This window comes from Aquarana catesbeiana, linkage group LG09 (genome assembly GCF_042186555.1).
Source record: "Aquarana catesbeiana isolate 2022-GZ linkage group LG09, ASM4218655v1, whole genome shotgun sequence".
Lineage (NCBI taxonomy): Eukaryota > Metazoa > Chordata > Amphibia > Anura > Ranidae > Aquarana > Aquarana catesbeiana.
In genome coordinates, this window is record NC_133332.1 from 269,684,685 (window position 1) to 269,704,223 (window position 19,539).

Genomic DNA, 19,539 nt, shown 5'->3' on the forward strand with positions numbered 1-19,539 from the left:
GCCCTTGTCCAGGATCTGTCTGTGTGTTGGCTCTTGATGCACTGACTCCAGCCTCAGCCCACTCCTTGTGAAAGTCCCCAACACTTTTGAATGGCCTTTTCCTGACAGTCCTCTCTAGGCTGCGGTCGTCCCTGCTGCTTGGGCACCTTTTTCTTCCATATAAAACTTTCTATTAATGTGCTTTGATACAGCACTTTGGGAAAATCCAACTTCTTTTGCAATTACCTTTTGAGGCTTTCCCTCCTTATGGAGGGTGTCAATGATGGTTTTCTGCACAACTGTCAGGTCAGCAGTCTTTCCCATGATTGTGATTCCTACTGAACCATACTGAGAGACCATTTAAAGACTCAGGAACCCTTTGAAGGTGTTATGGCTTAATTAGCTGATTAGAGTGGGACACTTTGAGCCTAGAATATTGCACCTTTTCACAATATTCAAATTTTCTGAGATTGTAGATTTTGGGCTTTTCATGAGCTGTAAGCCATAATCGTCACAATTATGACAAATCACGGCTTGAACTATCTTGCTTTGCATGTAATGATTATGAAAATGAGCAGCGCTGTGAGTAACTGTATAATTGTAAAAATATACCAGTGTAAATAGGATAAATAAATAAACCCAAATGGAAACCATAGTCCATAATCAAAACCTAAGGTGTATAATAAATAGTCCTATGACATTAGTTGTAGTCCAGACAGATCTAGTGAAAATACCTAGGCACAGGCCCCAGTCTGAAGGCAGAAAATGCAGATAAAAAAGTGGATCCTTCACCGCACCACTGTGATGATTAAAATTGAAATGTGCGCTTACCAAACGGCAAGCATAAGGGGGCTTGCGACCTTAACCCGGTCAGGGCCTTTCATAGGATGAAGACAACGGCATGCCACTTGATGTATCTCGGAATAATACCCGCTGTCCACTAAGTACCAGGCAATCCCTCTAGCGTAGGGAGGATAAACTCCTAGTTGGGGGTTATTCTCATAGGAGATACCCCGAAGAAAAAGAGGAGAACACCATAGCGTAACCCCGATTTAAATTTTATTAAAACAAATTAAAATCACACTTACAATGTGGTAGATGCATAAGAACATGGAAAGCCGGCTGGAAGCGAACACCCGTCCTGCAGACGGTAGATGCAGCACGTCAGCACGCCCGACGTACGTTTCATCACACTCTGACGTCGTCTGGGGCCCCAGACGACGTCAGAGTGTGACGAAACGTACGTCGGGCGTGCTGACGTGCTGCATCTACCGTCTGCAGGACGGGTGTTCGCTTCTAGCCGGGCGGCTTTCCATGTTCTTATGCATCTACCACATTGTAAGTGTGATTTTAATTTGTTTTAATAAAATTTAAATCAGGGTTACGCTATGGTGTTCTCCTCTTTTTCTTCGGGGTATCTCCTATGAGAATAACCCCCAACTAGGAGTTTATCCTCCCTACGCTAGAGGGATTGCCTGGTACTTAGTGGACAGCGGGTATTATTCCGAGATACATCAAGTGGCATGCCGTTGTCTTCATCCTATGAAAGGCCCTGACCGGGTTAAGGTCGCAAGCCCCCTTATGCTTGCCGTTTGGTAAGCGCGCATTTCAATTTTAATCATCACAGTGGTGCGGTGAAGGATACACTTTTTTATCTGCATTTTCTGCCTTCAGACTGGGGCCTGTGCCTAGGTCTTTTCACTAGATCTGTCTGGACTACAACTAATGTGATAGGACTATTTATTATATACCTTAGGTTTTGATTATGGACTATGGTTTCCATTTGAATTTGGGTTTATTTATTTATCCTATTTACACTGGTATATTTTTACAATTATACAGTTACTCACAGCGCTGCTCATTTTCATAATTATTGTTGTATAGTGTGTGTATATCTCACTTTGAGTGGCTGCTTTGGCTACACCTTTATTTTCACTATAATATTTATATATTTTTTTTTTTTCACAATTTATTATCAATATATTGTATAAGGTATCCTTGTATGTTATACAGCGCGGTAGTCTTTCCCCTTTTTTATTTTTTGCATGTAATGAGTCAATCTCATATTAGTTTCACATTTTAAGTTGCATTAGTGAAATGAACTTTTGCACAATATTCACATTTTTCGAGAATCACCTGTAGCTGGAAGTGGAAGACTTGTCCATCAACGCAGCTTAGCACGCATGAGAAATCTTTACAAGTACTCCTGCATCTAACTCCCATGTCTCATAAAATTCAGAGTGAGATTTGGTGATGTCACTACTGTGATGCTCATTTTTTTTTTTTTTGCATTGCTCTGCTTCTGTTTCATTACTGCTGCGGCACCGACACCACAAGCATGTACAAAGAATGTCTGGCATTTTTGTAGAAGAAAAGTATTAGGCAACAGCATAAGAGAGTATCAAGCACAAATAGCATAGTGAGTGTGCGTTACGTAGATGTACGTACACTATCTCACAAAAGTGAGTACACCCCTCACATTTTTGTAAATATTTTAATGTGTCTTCATGTGACAACACTGAAGAAATTACACTTTGCTACAATGTAAAGTAGTGAGTGTACAGCTTGTATAACAGTGTAAATTTGCTGTCCCCTCAAAATAACTCAACACACAGCCATTAATGTCTAAACTGCCGGCAAAAAAAGTGAGTACACCCCTAAGTGAAAATGTCCAAATTGGGCCCAAAGTGTCAATATTGTGTGGCCACCATTTTCCAGCACTGCCTTAACCCTCTTGGGCATGGAGTTCACCAGAGCTTCACAGGTTGCCACTGGAGTCCTCTTCCACTCCTCAATGACGACATCACGGAGCTGGTGGATGTTGGAGACCTTGCACTCCACCACCTTCCGTTTCAGAATGCTCTACAGATGCTCAATAGGGTTTAGGCCTGGAGACATGCTTGGCCAGTCCATCACCTTTACCCTCAGATTCTTTAGCAAGGCAGTGGTCGTCTTGGAGGTGTGTTTTGGGGTCGTTATGTTGGAATACTACCCTGCGGCTCAGTCACCAAAGGGAGGGGATCATGCTCTGCTTCAATATGTCACAGTACATGTTGGCATTCATGGTTCCCTCAATGAACTGTAGATCCCCAGTCCCGTCAGCGCTCATGCAGCCCCAGAACATGACACTCCCACCACAATGCATAACTGTAGGCAAGACACACTTGTCTTTGAACTCCTCACCTGGTTGCCACCACACACGCTTGACACCATCTGAACCAAATAAGTTTATCTTGGTCTCATCAGACCACAGAACATGTTTCCAGTGATCCATGTCCTTAGTCTGCTTGTCATCAGCAAACTGTTTGCAAGCTTTCTTGTGCATCGTCTTTAGAAGAGGCTTCCCTTCTGGGATGACAGCCATGCAGACCAATTTGATGCAGTGTGTGGTCTGAGCACTGACAGGCTGACCCCCCACCCCTTCAACCTCTGCAACAATGCTGGCTCATACGTCTATTTCCCAAAGACAACCTCTGGCTATGAAGCTGAGCACGTGCATTCAACTCCTTTGGTCAACCATGATGAGGCCTATTCTGAGTGGAACCTGTCCTGCTAAACCGCTGTATTATTATTATTATTATTATTATACAGGATTTATATAGCGCCGACAGTTTACGCAGCGCTTTACAACAACATTAGGGCAGACAGTACAAGTACAATACAATTCAATACAGGAGGAATCAGAGGGCCCTGTATGGTCTTGGCCACCATGCTGCAGCTCAGTTTCAGGGTCTTGCCAATCTTTGCATAGCCTAGGCCATCTTTATGTAGAGAGAAACATTTTTTTTTTCAGATCCTCAGAGAGTTCTTTGCCATGAGGTGCCATGTTGAATATTTCCAGTGACCAGTATGAGAGAGCGAGAGTGATAACACCAAATTTAACACACCTGCTCCCCATTCACACGAGACCTTGTAACACTAACAAGTCACATGACTCCCAGGAAGGAACATGGCTAATTGAGCCCAATTTGGACATTTTCACTTAGGTGTGTACTCACTTTTGTTGCCAGTGGTTTAGACATTAATGGCTGTGTGCCGCTTTATTTTGAGGGGACAGCAAACGTACACTGTGTCATTTCTTCAGTGTTGTCACATGAAAAGATATAATAAAATATTTACAAAAATGTGAGGGGTGTACTCACTTGTGAGATACTGTATGTATGTATGTATGTATACACACACACACACACACACACACACACACACACACACAGTGCAAAGGTTTTAGGCAGGTGTGAAGAAATGCTGTAAAGTAAGAATGCTTTCAAAAATATATATTTTTTCATTGTTTATTTTCATCAGTTTACAAAATGGAAACTGAGTGAACAGAAGAATAATCTAAATCAAATAAATATTTGGTATGACTATCTTTTGGCTTTAGCCGCTTCAGCCCCGGAAGATTTTACCCACTTCCTGACCAGAGCACTTTTTGCGATTCAACACTGCGTTGCTTTAACTGACAATTGCGCGGTCGTGCGACATTTCACCCAAACAAAATTGGTGTTTTTTTCCCCACAAATAGAGCTTTCTTTTGGTGGTATTTGATCACCTCTGCAGTTTTTATTTTTTGCGCTATAAACAAGAAAAGATCGACAATTTTGAAAAAAAAAAAACAAACTCAATATTTTTTACTTTTTGCTATAATAAATATCCCCCAAAAATATATAAAAAAAATTTTTCTTCCTCAGTTTAGGCTGATATGTAATAATATAAAAAAATAATATAAAAAAATAAATAAAAATCGCAATAAGCGTATATTAATTGGTTTGCGTAAAAGTTAAAACGTCTACAAAATAGGGGATAGTTTTATGGCATTTTTATTATTGATTTTTTTTTTTTCACTAGTAATGTCGGCGATCTGCGATTTTTATTGGGACTGCGATACTATGGCGGACACATCGGACACTTTTTTGGGACCATTGGCATTTATACAGCAATCAGTGCTATACAAATGCACAGATTACTGTAAAAATGTCACTGGCAGGGAAGGGGTTAACACTAGGGGGAGAGCAAGGGGTCAATTGTGTTCCCTCTCTGTGTTCTAACTGAAGGGGGGGGGGGGGCGGTCTAGGGGAGATGACAGATCGCTGTTCATACTTTATATCAACAGACGATCAGTCTCTTCTCCCCTCAGAGAACCAGAAACTGTGTTTACACATACACACAGATCCCGATGTGTCACCAGTGATCGCGGGAGCCCGGCGGTGATCGCGACTGCCAGGGACTTGCATCAGCTCCGGGGGGCAAGCAGCGGGAGCGCGCGCCCCTAGTGGCCATAGGGCGAAGCAACGCTAAATAACTTTGTTGCGCCCAGCCATATCATTCTGCCGCAGTAAGACTGCGGCTGGTCGGCAAGTGGTTAAGCCAGCATCAATTCTTACAGTTGCACACTTTGTACACTTGCACAAAGTCAGGGATTTTGTAGGATTAGAGTTAGGTGTATGATTAACACATTAACCAAGCAAGTGCTAATGATCAATTTCATATGTGGGCAAGGTCCCTCCCAGGCAAAGATTACAAAGCATACTGGGTTTTCAAGATGTGCTTCAAGCGCTTTTGAAGAAGCACAAAGAAACAAGCAATCTCAAGGACTGTAGACGCAGTGGTCAGCCAAGAAAACTTAAAGTGTTTATAAAGGCTGAAAGTTTTCCCCTCTAATACTTACCTGAGCCTGATCTTCCTCCAGCGATATACACAAGAGCCTCAGTTCTCTGTTGATGACCTGCCAGTGAGCCAATGAGAATGTGAATGGACACGCAGAACCACAAGTTGCTTGCTCTTGGGGCACTTGGCAGGAAGGAGGGGCCAGGAGCTCAAACACACTACACAGAGCAGGTAGGTATGACATGTATGACACCCACTACTTTACATTGTAGCAACATGTCATCTCTTCAGTGTTGTCACATGAAAATATATAATAAAATATTTACAAAAATGTGAGGGTTGTACTCACTTTTGTAAGAAAATATACACATATATATAATGTTCTGATGCTAACTGATGCCTATTGAAGGTACTTTTGACTGTGGACATAGTGAGCATGGGCACCCTGACTGGTTTGTGGCTATGCAGCCCGTACGCAAAAGTAAAAGTACAGAGATATCCCCAATTAAAACCTGTTCCACAGAGCTCAGAACCTCAGACTGGGCCAAAGGTTCACCTTCCAACCTGACAACAATCCTAAGCACACAGTTAAGACAACACAGGTGTGGCTAAGGCCGCGTACACGAGTGGACTTTTCGGCAACAAAAGTGCGACGGCCATTCCAGCAGACTTTAGTCAGACTTTTGACGGACTTCCGATGGACTTTTGAATGAACGGACGTGCCTACATACGATCACACCAAAGTCTGATGGATTCGTACGTGATAACGTACGACCGGACTAAAATAAAGAAGTTGACAGCCAGTAGCCAATAGCTGCCCTAGCGTGGGTTTTCATCCGTTGGACTAGCATACAGATGAGCGGATTTTTTGACCGGACTCGAGTCCGTCGGAAAGATTTGAAGCATGTTTAAAATCTACAGTCTGTCAGATTTTCGACTGGAAAAGTCCGCTGAAGGTCCGATGAAGCCCACACACAATCGGATTGTCCGCCGGACTCGGTCCGGTCAAAAAGTCTGGTCGTTTGTACGCTGCATTAGAGTAAGGTGACCAGATTTTCAAAATGAAATCCGGGGACATTTTTTTTTTTATTGGCAAATGGTAAACTATTTTATAAGCATATTTTCCTCAAATGATATATGCAGCATGTGTTTATAAAATCATTGTATGATCACCTCTGCATTTTTTTTTTTTTTAGCTAAACAAAAAGAAAGACCAAGAATTTTGGAAAAAAAAAAAGTTTTTTCTTCGTTTGTTATAAAATTTTGTAAATAGGTACGTTTTCTCCTTCACTGATGGGCACTGATGAGACTGCACTTCCGGGCACTGATAAGATGGCACTGATATGCGGCACAGATGGGCACCGAAAGGCTGCACTGATGGGTACTTATGGGTGGCACTGATTAGGAGGCACTGGCAGGTATTGCTGGTGGGCACTGATTGGCAGGTGTGCACACACATTGCCACCCCTGGTGGTCCTGGGTGGGCAGCCGAGTAGGGGCTGCGCTGATAATCAGCGCAGACCCCCCCAGTCAGAGGAGCAGCTGATCGGCTCTCCTCTACTCGCGTCTGTCAGACGCGAGTGAGGAAAAGCCCATGAACGTCTCTTCCTGTTTACATCGTGATCAGCCATGATTAGACATGGCTGATCACGTGGTAAAGAGTCTCTGTTAGAGACACTTTACCTAGATCGGAGTTGCGGTGTGTCAGATTGACACGCCACAACGATCGCCCCTGGGGGCACGTGGCGGCTTGTTATCCTGACCACGTCATATGATGTCCGGTCAGGATATCGCAACCACTTTCCTGATGTCATTTTGCTATATGGCTGGCGGCAAGTGGTTAATAATTTAGTTTATTCAGCATGAAATGGAGCATGTAGTAGGCTGTATATTCTGCAATATGTACATTTTTGGTAAACTCATTCAATGAATCCAAGCTCTGCAAGCTGAGATCACATGCACTGCATTAGTACATTCACACAATATCACAGTAACCATGAGATAAATCAAAGTTCAGGAATATTGCTTTATCCCATTGTTTTGCAAATCTTTGTACACTACAAACTGTATGATTGAATCGGTTCTGATATCTCCTCTTTACTAACCTGACAGCTTATTATTCTAAATAGGAAACCTTCATTTTGTTTGTAAATATTAAAGATTCTAACTACCAGCAAGAAGGAGACCTTACATTTAAAGTGCACCTGTAATTTCAGATCCATCATGGCAGCGCCTGTTAGCGGGCATCCATTCATCTGCTGCCGCTATGTCCCTCACCTTGGTGTATCACTGCCGCATCACCAGCCGTCCCATAAAAGTGAATGGGATTGTCGGTGAGTCAACAGCGGGTCGGAGGAACTGCTGCGGGACAAAGATAACAGTTGCTCTTTAAATCAAGCCTTTTTACTAGCGATTTAAATCAAATCCACCATGGTGAAAACGCAGAGAGATTGGACTGCAATATGAATAACCCAGAAAAAAAAAAAAAAGAAGATTGCAGATAGAGGAAGACATCAAAGCAAATTGGAGATAGACATAGATAAAAACCGATTGCGACAGATATACTGTATAATAGAAAAATATATTAATAATGCTACTAATAAATTACACAATATAAAATTTACAATGGGGTCATATAATATTATTTAAGTGCAAAAAATGCAAATATTTGCAGCAGTGGTCACAGATATATATATATATACACACACACACACACACACACACACACGCATATTGGGTGAAATGTGCAGCGCTTATGTGATCATATAAACCATACAAATGATATAAGTACAAAAATCGTGAATAATAAATGATGTGCTCAAAAATACTCCAAGCAGTCCTCTATTATGACATGTGATGTCTATAAACAGAGGAACTTGGATGTGTGATTTCCAAAAAAAAGTCAGTGACAAACTTCAATCATGTGTGATGATAATCCTCAACCACATGTGGATATGATATAGTGACAGTCTAACTAGGTGTACACCTAGTGAGTCAATCAAGCTTTGTGGTATAATATACCAAGGGGATCAGATTCTCTATCCAGATATAACCTCCAGATGGACCTCCGAACAGGTGTAAGGTATGGATGGACTCAGTAGATATAGGCAGTCAGTCCCACCATTAAAAGAAAGAGGACGTTTTGGTACATGACGCCCGATGTTCACCGTGCCATTTAACCTTCTAGTTCGGACAGATGTTGGCGGTGCCTAAAAGACAGAGGGACCTTATATCATATTTACTGGTCATGTCCTAAAATAGTTCCTTATTGGACGGAGACGCAATTATTATTGAACCGCTTGTTGGGCGTGCAGGTACCTAGAGCTCCGAAATTATTTCTCTTTGGGGTGTCCGGTTTACAAATACCTCGTCACTCCAGGAAACTGCTCAGCCATGTTCTTACAGCAGCGAGATGCCTGATCGCCCTGCACTGGAAAAGACAGACTCCACCCACTCAAACAGACCTCTATACCAGAATAAAAGATATAGAGCTAATGGAGAAAATGACAGCCAGATTACAAAATAGACTGGAGGCACATGATAAGGTCTGGGAGGAGTGGCACAGGCGGGAGGACCCACCCTAGGCCGGCGGCTGAGCCCCCCCCCCCCCTTCCCCTCTCTCCCATCTTCTCCCTCTTTTCTTCTTTCCTCCTCTCTTTTCTTTCCCTTTCTATATTGTTAGATTATGTTCAGATTAAAAATGATATCCGCTGGTTGATAACTCTAGGTGATTTGGAATTTGTCACATTCCTACTGTACTTGGATGATTACATTCTGATGTTTACTGATTACCAGTTTGGTTATCCGCCAGTTGCACTTAGTTATTCGCAAATTCAATGTCTTTTGTATGTATATATCTTTGTGCCCAATAAAAATTGTTATTTGAAAAAAAAAAAAGAAGAAAGAGGACGGCATATAGCGTAACTCCGTATGGCAATTTTAATACATGAAAAGCAAAAGGAAATAACACTCACGTGTTTAGAAGTAAAATCAATCGCTTGTATAAAAGAAGACAGTGGTCTCAGCATATCCTTCCGACGCGTTTCGACTTAGAAGTCATCTGGGGCCAGACTGCTGTGCTGCCTGCTTTAGTTTTTTCAGTTTTTGATTGATTCCTTTTATAGACAGCGCGTTATATATGTGTGTTTATAATATATTCACGCATGCTAAAAAGTTTGTTAATCCTCTTCCAAAAAATGTATTTTGGGGAGGGAATGGATTTTGTACAAGGCACAAATAGAAGTCACTGCGTCAGCATACATTCCAAGAGCAGAAGGTTCTACATTTTTTGTGGTAATTGACAAAAACCATGTGCGTTTCTACATTATTTAATAAATACAAAATACAGAAAAAATAAAAAAAAATATGGGGTTAAAAAGATTAAAGGAGAACAAAAACCTATATGACCATACCGAGAAAATGAGCAGTTGGGCACAGGATAGATCTGGAAGATTAGAATAAAGAATTAGTGTAAAGAATCTCAACAGGGTTGGGTTCTGTGGGAGAGAGGTTGGATAAAAGAAATAACAACCATGGGGCAATAGATAATAGAGGGATACACAGCCAGCATCCATACCCTATGAGAATAAGAACCTACAGAGAGGCTGTAGGTCCACAGTTATGCTCCAGTCGTCTTCCAGTTTAATGAAAAAAAAAATATGACAACACCGAAAAAAATGACACTTTGCTACAATGTAAAGTAGTGAGTGTACAGCTTGTATAACAGTGTAAATTAGCTGTCCCCTCAAAATAACTCAACACACAGCCATTAATGTCTAAACCACTGGCAACAAAAGTAAGTACACCCCTAAGTGAAAATGTCCAAATTGGGCCCAAAGTGTCAATATTTTGTATGGCCACATTATTTTCCAGCACTGCCTTAACCCTCTTGGGCATGGAGTTCCCCAGAGCTTCACAGGTTGCCACTGGAGTCCTCTTCCACTCCTCCATGACGACATCACGGAGCTGGTGGATGTTAGAGACCTTGTGCTCCTCCACCTTCCATTTGAGGATGCCCCACAGATGCTCAATAGGGTTTAGGTCTGGAGACATGCTTGGTCACTCCATCACCTTTACCCTCAGCGTCTTTAGCAAGGCAGTGGTCATCTTGGAGGTGTGTTTGAGGTCATTATGTTGGAATACTGCCCTGCGGCCCAGTCTCCAAAGGAAGGGGATCATGCTCTGCTTCAGTATGTCACAGTAAATGTTGGCATTCATGGTTCCCTCAATGAACTGTAGCTCCCCAGTGCCGACAGCACTAATGCAGCCCCAGACCACGACACTCCTACCACCATGCTTGACTGTAGGCGAGACACACATTTGTCTTTGTACTCCTCACCTAGTTGCTGCCACACACGCTTGACACCATCTGAACCAAATAAGTTTATCTTGGTCTCATAAGACCACAGGACATGGTTCCAGTAATCAATGCCCTTAGTCTGCTTGTGTTCAGCAAACTGCGGGCTTTCTTGTGCATCATCTTTAGAAGAAGCTTCCTTCTGGGATGACAGCCATGCAGACCAAATTTTATGCAGTGTGCGGTGTATGGTCTGAGCACTGACAGGCTGACCCCCACACCCCTTCAAACTCTGCAGCAATGCCGGCAGCACTCATACGTCTATTTCCCAAAGACAACCTCTGCAGATGACACTGAGCACATGCACTCAACTTCTTTGGTCGACCATGGCAAGGACTGTTCTGAGTGGAACCTGTCCTGTTAAACCACTGTATGGTCTTGGCCACCGTGCTGCAGCTCAGTTTCAGGGTTTATAGCCTAGGCCATCTTTATGTAGAGCAACAATTCTTTTTTCAGATACTCAGAGAGTTCTTTGCCATGAGGTGTCATGTTGAGCTTCCAGTGACCAGTATGGGAGAGTGAGAGCGATAACACCAAATTTAACACACCTGCTCCCCATTCACACCTGAGACTTTGTAACACTAATGAGTCACATGAAACCGGGGAGGGAAAATAGCTAATTGGGTCCAATTTGGACATCTTCACTTAGGGGTGTACTCACTTTTGTTGCCAGCGGTTTAGACATTAATGGCTGTGTGTTGAGTTATTTTGAGGGGACAGCAAATTTACACTGTTATACAAGCTGTACACTCACCACTTTACATTGTAGCAAAGTGTCATTTCTTAAGTGTTGTCACATGAAAAGATAGAATAAAATAATTACAAAAATGTGAGGGGTGTACTCACTTTTGTGAGAGAATATTTATATATCTATCATTATAAAATGCAATACAAGTATAGGTTATGTGCTACAGTCAGATACTACAGACCTTTGTGATAGGCAGAGCAATGTAAATATGAGATTAAGATTCTAGGCGAGTCAACAGCTTTCAGTCTCAGCTGATGACAGTGCTTTCAAGGGAAACAACCCAGGTGGGCATTAAATGAATGAACACATCTGTAGCTTAGTATGTAATGGTAAACTCAATATCATTCAAAAAGATAAGTTGATAGGCACAAGGTATACTGTAATCATTTGTTCCCATGACTGAGACTATCCTTGATGCATTTTCTTTTCCCTGATCTAAACAGTAGCAGAAAATATTGTTGCATTGTTTTAATATAACCTATTTATCAAATATCTATAGAAAAGTCTTGTTCACAAAGGCCGTTTTGATATATCTCTTCTGATCTTCAACTCCATAAATTAACTTGTGATCACCAACCCCCTTTCCCTCCAAATAAAGCGACATCATGCTGATTTGATGACATACGATAACAATACACAGAACACGCAAACACATGTGAGCGTGTGTCAAACCTGGATTCAAATCAGAAAATATGTGGTGTATAATTTAAAAAAAATATATATATTTATAAACACGCACATATATACACACACACACACACACACACACTATTATTATTATATTTATAACAAAAATACCCTTCTACATGTTTCAGAAAGAAGTTTAGGTTTTCAGAGTAATTAAAAAAAAAAAATGTATTCAAGATATTCAAATGCTTTTGCATTCTTCATATTTCTAATTATGCGAGACCAAAAAGCAAAATGCTATGTGCAAGGTGCTATTACCCTTAGCAACCATCAATGCTTTCTCATTGTTATGACTGCTCTATATTGGCCACATCCAAATAATTACAGTCAGCTACATTTCTTGCACTTTGCGTGATCTCATTATTAAAAACTCTAAATATGTCAACCACACCAAACCAATATTAAAATCTAATTGAGGGTCCAGTAACATTTGGAGGCTATGTGGATGTGCATAGTGTTGCACGTGTATCTATGCATGGAAGTGAAAAAATGTGCATGCATGTCAGCAAAACAGAAAGGCAAGAATGTTCAATGCAGGGTAGGGTACCTATATCATAAGGTTAAGAACAATGGGGAGAATTTACTAATGGTGGCCATACCATGAACGATTTTTAGATCGATCTCACCCAATAGGAATAATTGATCTATAGCCATTAACCCAATTAATCAATGAGCCACACACAGGGAAGTGGATTTCAATCAATAGTTGGAAGATGCGATTGTAAATTATCGATTGCAACTGTTTCCACCATGCAATCTCACAATCTGATCAATCAAAATATGATCAGATTCATGACCAAAGCATTGATAAATTTTCCACCCTGGCTCAATGTGATTAAACCTGAACCAAACTGATTGGAAAGGGAGTTATGGCTGTTCGACAATTCGATCTAATCACACATCAAATGAATAATAAAAAAAAAATTTGTAAAAAAAATCAAAGGGTTTATGGCCACCATTTGACAGGAGCAAACAGGATCTGGAGCAACTGTGCATGGTAACCAGCTTCTAGCTTTCATGCACCAAGCTCAACTGAACTGGCTAAAGCTAGAAACCGATTGGTTGTCATGCACCGCTGCTCCAGTCTTCGTACATGTCCACCAATCTGAACTTTGGTATCCCTTAGCAACTAATAAGAGACCTGTTTCCATTGTTAAAAGCTGTTTCTTGACAGGTGACTTCTTGTCTAATTTCAGTTTTTGTGCTCATCACTCTCTCAGGTACCACACCCTCCGGCAGTATATTTTTATATTGCACATTTATTTTTACGTCTATATTTTAGGTTGCCATGCAAACACCCTTTGTTTTCTGCAAAGCATCTCTTTTACCTTTATGTCGTTACCTCTCATGGCAGCTTCCACCATGTTCAATCCTTTCCCATCCCAAAGAACCACGTCATTCCATATCCCCCTTACCTGCAGCATCACTCTGTAATGCTCCTCTGGTTTCCGAACCACACACATGTTACATCCCATGTTAGCTCAGAGAAGGTGAAGGTATGAGGTGAAGGGGGAGGGGGGCTGGATACCCCCAATCTTGCCTGTTTTCCACTTAGAGATATCTGTTCAAGTCTCCTTCTATTGGATCCAAACCCAACAGCTGTATGGAAAGGGATCAGAAGAAGACGACCTTTCTATTATCCATCCAGAGGGCTCCAGTAATCCACTGGGGGCAGAAAAGGACAGACAGGGGGGAGGTCTGACATTGAGAGGATAAAACCAGCAGCTGCCCCCCTCATTTTGCAATAACGGGGTGCCACGTCTCCTCCCCTCCCCCCTAGAAAGTAATCTCCTCTCCAGGGCTGCCTTCAACTGCTACCCAGGTTAACGATGTGACAAGAACATAGATACTTCCAGTTCGGCTCCTTAAGAGCTGGTTTTCAGGGAGGATGGCCGGAGCTTCCTTCTCATGCTTCCACTCAACAGCTACATCCAATAGTGAAGGCACCTGTGCTCCCTCAGACTGCAGCACAGCACACACATGCGCCTTTCCCTCTCTGTGTATCAGCATTGCTGGGAAGGAGGTAGGGCTCGCTGAGAAGTGAAGGGGGGAGGGGAGAGGGAGGCAGAGAAGAAAAAAAATCGCTAATAAATATGGATTGCCTTTGGTGAAACACTCGGAGCCGATATGTTCGGCGAGAGAATTTCATCAGCTGCATACAGCTCTGACTACGAGAGACAAGAAGGGAGAAGGAACGTGAGAACGGAAGAAAGAAGAGAGAGAAGTAGTGAGGAGTTACACTTTATCATTAATCGAGACAATAATTAGGAATTATTAATTAGTTAACCACCTATGGACCTGGAAGGTTTTACCCCCTTAATGACAGGCCATTTTTTTGCGATACTATGGCACTGCGTTATTTTAACCGACAACTGCGCTGGCGTACGACACTGTACCCAAATAAAATGTGTCTTTTTTTCCCACAAATAGAGCTTTCTTTTGGTGGTATTTGATCACCTCTTTGGTTTTTATTTTTTGCCTATAAACAAAAAAAGACTGACAGTTTTGAAAAAATATTTTTTACTTTTTGCTATAATACGTATCCCAAAAAATGCATAACAATAACAAACTGTAGTCAGCAGTTTAGGCCAATATGTATTCTGCTACATATTTTTGGTAAAAAAAAAAAAAAAATCGCAATAAGTGTATATTGATTGATTTGCGCAAAAGATATAGCGTCTACAAAAAGGATTTTCTTGTCATACTTACCCGTCAAATTCTTTTCTTTGAGTACATCATGGCACATAGAGTTAGGCTAATATTTATCACCTGCTGGGTTATCCTTCATCTCCAGGTAAATGGACACTGGTAGACCAAAAGTCTTTTGGCGGGAAGTGATCATCTATATAACCCTTCCCATACAGGAAGTACTTCAGTTTTGTAGCAAGCACTGAATCCTCAAAAAGAGGGGAGGGGCCTCTGTGTCCCATGATGTACTCAAAGAAAAGGATTTTACAGGCAAGTATGACAAAAAAAAATCCTATTTTCTTTTTCATACGTCATGGGATACATGATGTTAGGCTAATATTCATTTCCTGCTGGGACGTCCCAGAGCAAGTACAGATGCAGGAGGCCCCATAATACTCTCCTGGTTCCCCCCCACCCACCACAGTGTCCCTCCCCACCACAGTGTCCCCCTGTGTCCCCCCCCACCACAGTGTCCCCCTGTTCTCTCCCCTTTGCCACAGTGTCCCCTTGTTCTCCCTCGCCCCCACCCCCATGATGTCCCCTGTCCCCTCTCCATCACTCTCTGTCCTCATCGCGCTGCGTCCCTCTCTGTCTGTCCCTGGCGTCCCTCTGTGTCCCTGGCATCCCTCTCTGTCCTCAATGCACTGCTTCCCTCTGTCTGTCCCCAGCGTCCCTCTCTGTCCCTGGCGTCCCTCTCTCTCTTCATCGCACTGTGTCCCTCTCTGTCCCTGGCATCCCTCTTTGTCCTCATCGCACTGCGTCCCTCTCTGTCCTCATCGTACTGTGTCAATCTCTGTCCCTGGCATCCCTCTTTGCCCTCGTCACACTGCGTCCCTCTCTCTCCCCGGCAGATTGGGGCTGCACTGATAAGGCTGCACTGATGACACTGTACTGATGGGCACTGATAAGACTGCACTGTTGGGCATTGATGAGGCAGCACTCTTAAGCTGCACTAATATGTTGTACTGATGAGGCCACACTGGTGAGGCCGCACTGATTTGCACTACTGAGGTTACACGGATGGGCACTGATAAGCTTTATGTTGATATTGTTCAAAAGTTGTTGTTAATATTTATTTTTGGAACGTCATTCTGCATAAAAGATTTAACAGTGTAATTTCATGAGATAATTTTACAAGGGCGTGTTGAGGGGTGGGGCATTGTAGGGTTGTATTTAAATTAGGGGTGCATGAGTTTAGTCAGGCCTAGGGCAGCACATAACATAAATACACCACTGCTAAAGGGAGGAGCTTTACGTTACATACCATGGGCCTGAATGACCAATTGATGGACCCAATTGGCAATGGAAGCTGCCTGCCCCTTCTTGGGTCCCTTTGGTAAAACAAAAAAGGAGTTTGATCCTCGGATATCTTCAGATCTAGACAAATAAACCTTGACTGCCCGGACAACGTCCAAAGAATGCAGTCGTCTCTCTTCCCCTCAACGAGGCTGGGAGAAAAAAGAAGGCAAAATAATGTCCTGATTTAAATGAAAGGCCGACACCACTTTTGGCAAAAAGGATCAAACAGGTCGTAACACGACCCTGTCGTGGTGGAGAATCAAGTACGATTCCCTGCATGAAAGGGCTGCCAACTCCAACACCCTTCTAGCCGAGATGATAGCCATCAGGAAGGCTAGCTTGCGTGACAGCAAGTCTAATGGAATTTCCTTGATAGGCTCAAATTGTTGTTTCTGTAACACAGACCGCACCAAGTTCAAGTCCCAAGGACACATAGGTGACCTAATAGGAGGAAGCAAGCAAGTTGCCCCCTGCAAAAAGGTTTGGACCAGTGAATGGGAGGCTAGAGGCCTTTGGAAGAATACTGATAGGGCCGAAACTTGACCTCTGATTGTAATCAAAGCCAATTTGATTTCTACAGCTGACTATAGAAAAGAGAGAATTTTCCCAATCACATATTTCCAAGGATGCCATTTTTTGGCTTCACACCAAGGAATATAAGTCTTCTAGACCTTATGATAGATCTTTCTAGTGACAGCTTTTCTAGCATTCACTAGGGTACACACCACTGGTCCCGAGATGCCACGGTCCTTTAACACCCTGGCTTCAATAGCCATGCCATCAAATTTAGAGACTGTAAATTGGGGTAGAATATAGCACCTTGAGACAGTAGATCGGGGCGCCGTAGAAGCATCCATGGCCCGTCTATTGTTAGTCTCAAAATCTCTGGGAATCAGGGCCTTCTGGGCCAGGCTGGTGCCACCAGAATAACTGGAACTCCCTCTCTCCGAATCCTGTGCAACAAATGTGGAAGGAGGGAGAGGGATCAGAGGGAAAGCATAAACCAGGGAGTACTGGCTCCATGGAACTACCAAAGCATCTGCTACGATTGCCAGAGAATCTCTTGTTCGGGATGCAAACTGCTGTAGCTTGTTGTTGAACCTGGGTAGGTCGACCTCTGGCCATCCCCAACATTGGTAAATTTCCTGGAACACTCCTGGGTGTAGGGACCATTCCCCCAGGCAGATATGCTGGCGGCTGAGATAATCTGCCTTCCAGTTCTCTACTCCCGGGATATGGACTGCCGATAGAATTGGCACATGTCCCTCTGCCCAGGCTAGTATGTGGTTCACCTTCTTCAGAGCTGAACGACTCCTGGTACCGCCTTGGTGGTTTATATAGGCCACTGCAGTGGCTTTGTTGGATTGAACCCTGATAGGGCAGTCCTGAAGCTCCACCATCCATGACCGTAGGGCCAGTCCTACTGCCCGTAATTCCGGGACATTGATGGGCAGGATCTGTTCTGTCCTTGACCATTTCCCTTGAGCTGTGAGCCCCTCTAGGGTCTCTCCCCAACCTGAGAGACTGGCACCTGTAGTCAGTACTCTCCAAGTTACCGGGAGAAAGGATCTTCCCTTTCGCAGGTTCTGATCCTGCAAACACCAGTTTAGGCTTAGGCGTGCCCGAGGAGCTAAGAACAATGGATAATCCAGGGCTTGTCCTCTGCTGTTCCAAGCCAACAAGATGTCTTGTTGTAGAGGCCTGGAATGGAACTGGGCATAGAGTACCACCTCAAAGGAGGATACCATCTTCCCTAGAAGACTCATACAGAGCCGAATGGAGGGTTGTCTGGTACCCCTTATCTGACGTACCTGATTCTTCAGGGCACAGATCCTTGCGGGTGGCAAGAATACTCTTGCTTGGACCGTATCTAGGATGAGCCCAAAATACTTTGAGCTGGTCTCAAGGTTGAATTTTCAGTATTTATGATCCAGCCTAAGCTTTCCAAATACTGCACTGTGCATGTTATGCTCTGTTCTAGAGCCTGTAGTCAGTGCTGTGTTTTGGCCTAGGCTGACAAGGCCCAAGCCTAGGGCGGCACTCTGCAGGGGGGGTGGCAAAAAAGCCCCCCCCATGAAAAAGGCACCTCCTCCCGACTCCCGCACGCAGGGCCACCCATCAGGGGAGTACAGCTGAAGAGAGCAGTGGTGTTGCGGGTGCGGCTAGGAAGCAGTTTTAGTAGGTGCCGTCAAACCGCCCCCCCCCCCCCCCCGTAAATGAGGAGGAAAACAACAGGCAGGAAGCTGGGCGGCCGCTTGCGAATCCAATTAGAGCCGCTCTTTCTCTTCTCCCTTTGGCTGACAGGAGAAAGGGGAGGGGGGGCAAGCGGGGGAGATACAGACAGCCTGCAGCTCTCCTCTCCCTGTCACAGTGCTGCTGCCGAGTTCTCTGGCAAATGGAGCAGCAGCGCTGTGACAGGGAGAGGTGAGCCGCGGGCTGTCTGTGTATCTCCCCCACTCGCCCCCCTCCCCTTTCTCCTGTCAGCTGAAGGGAGAAGAGAGAGAGCGGCTCTAATTGGATTCGCCGCACTGCCATGATTGGCCACAGCAGAGGGCCAATCAGAAGACACTGGGGGGTATCATGGGAAATGTAGTCCCTGAAGATTGGCGGCCCCCAGTATGCATGCACTCTGCTGTGGGGGGAGAACCTGGAACCCAGAAAAAAGTGGAGGCATTGAGTGTTACAGGAGGAGAAAAAGAGAGTACTGTGCTGGGGGAAGCCAGAGAGGGAGCCACACTGTACCCCCAGTACCCACCCTTCCTCCTTTTTCTTCCCCCCCCTTTTCCTCTTTTCCTTTCCCTTTTTCTTTCTTTTTCCTCCACCCACCCCCTTCCTCTCTGGCCCCTCTTTTCTCTTCTTTTCTCCCTTTTTTCTCTCCCCCTTTTTTTCTTTTCATCTTTTCCTTTCCCTTGCGGTTGTTCCCTCTGTCCTCTGTCCTCCTCCCATGAAGATAACAGGACGGATCTTAAAAAGGAAGGGGTGTGGCCTTGACAGGAAGGGGTGGGTCATATTTAAATTAGGGGATGCGCAAGTTTAGTCAGGCCTAGGGCAGCACAAAACCTAAATACACCACTGCCTGTAGTGAGTGATCTCTGAGCAGGAGGTCATCCGGATACCTGAGCACCAGGATCCCTTGGGCCCTTAAAAGACCCAGTACTGGTGCTAGGACCTTTGTGAA

At 43.7% G+C, this 19,539-nt stretch overlaps 1 protein-coding gene across 2 annotated transcripts in view; it reads right to left on the bottom strand.

Annotated features, from left to right (window-relative positions):
* The window catches only part of PDZD4 (PDZ domain containing 4), a 438,899-nt gene extending 424,507 nt beyond the window's left edge, over window positions 1–14,392 (bottom strand). The window contains exon 1 of one of the 2 annotated variants that reach the window (XM_073600341.1): window positions 13,790–14,392. In XM_073600341.1, the coding sequence (XP_073456442.1) occupies window positions 13,790–13,849 (60 nt within the window). In that variant the 5' untranslated portion in view covers window positions 13,850–14,392. The remainder of the gene's footprint in view (window positions 1–13,789) is intronic. The other variant, XM_073600342.1, reaches the window with a different exon arrangement.
* Between the last annotated feature and the right edge of the window lie 5,147 nt (window positions 14,393–19,539).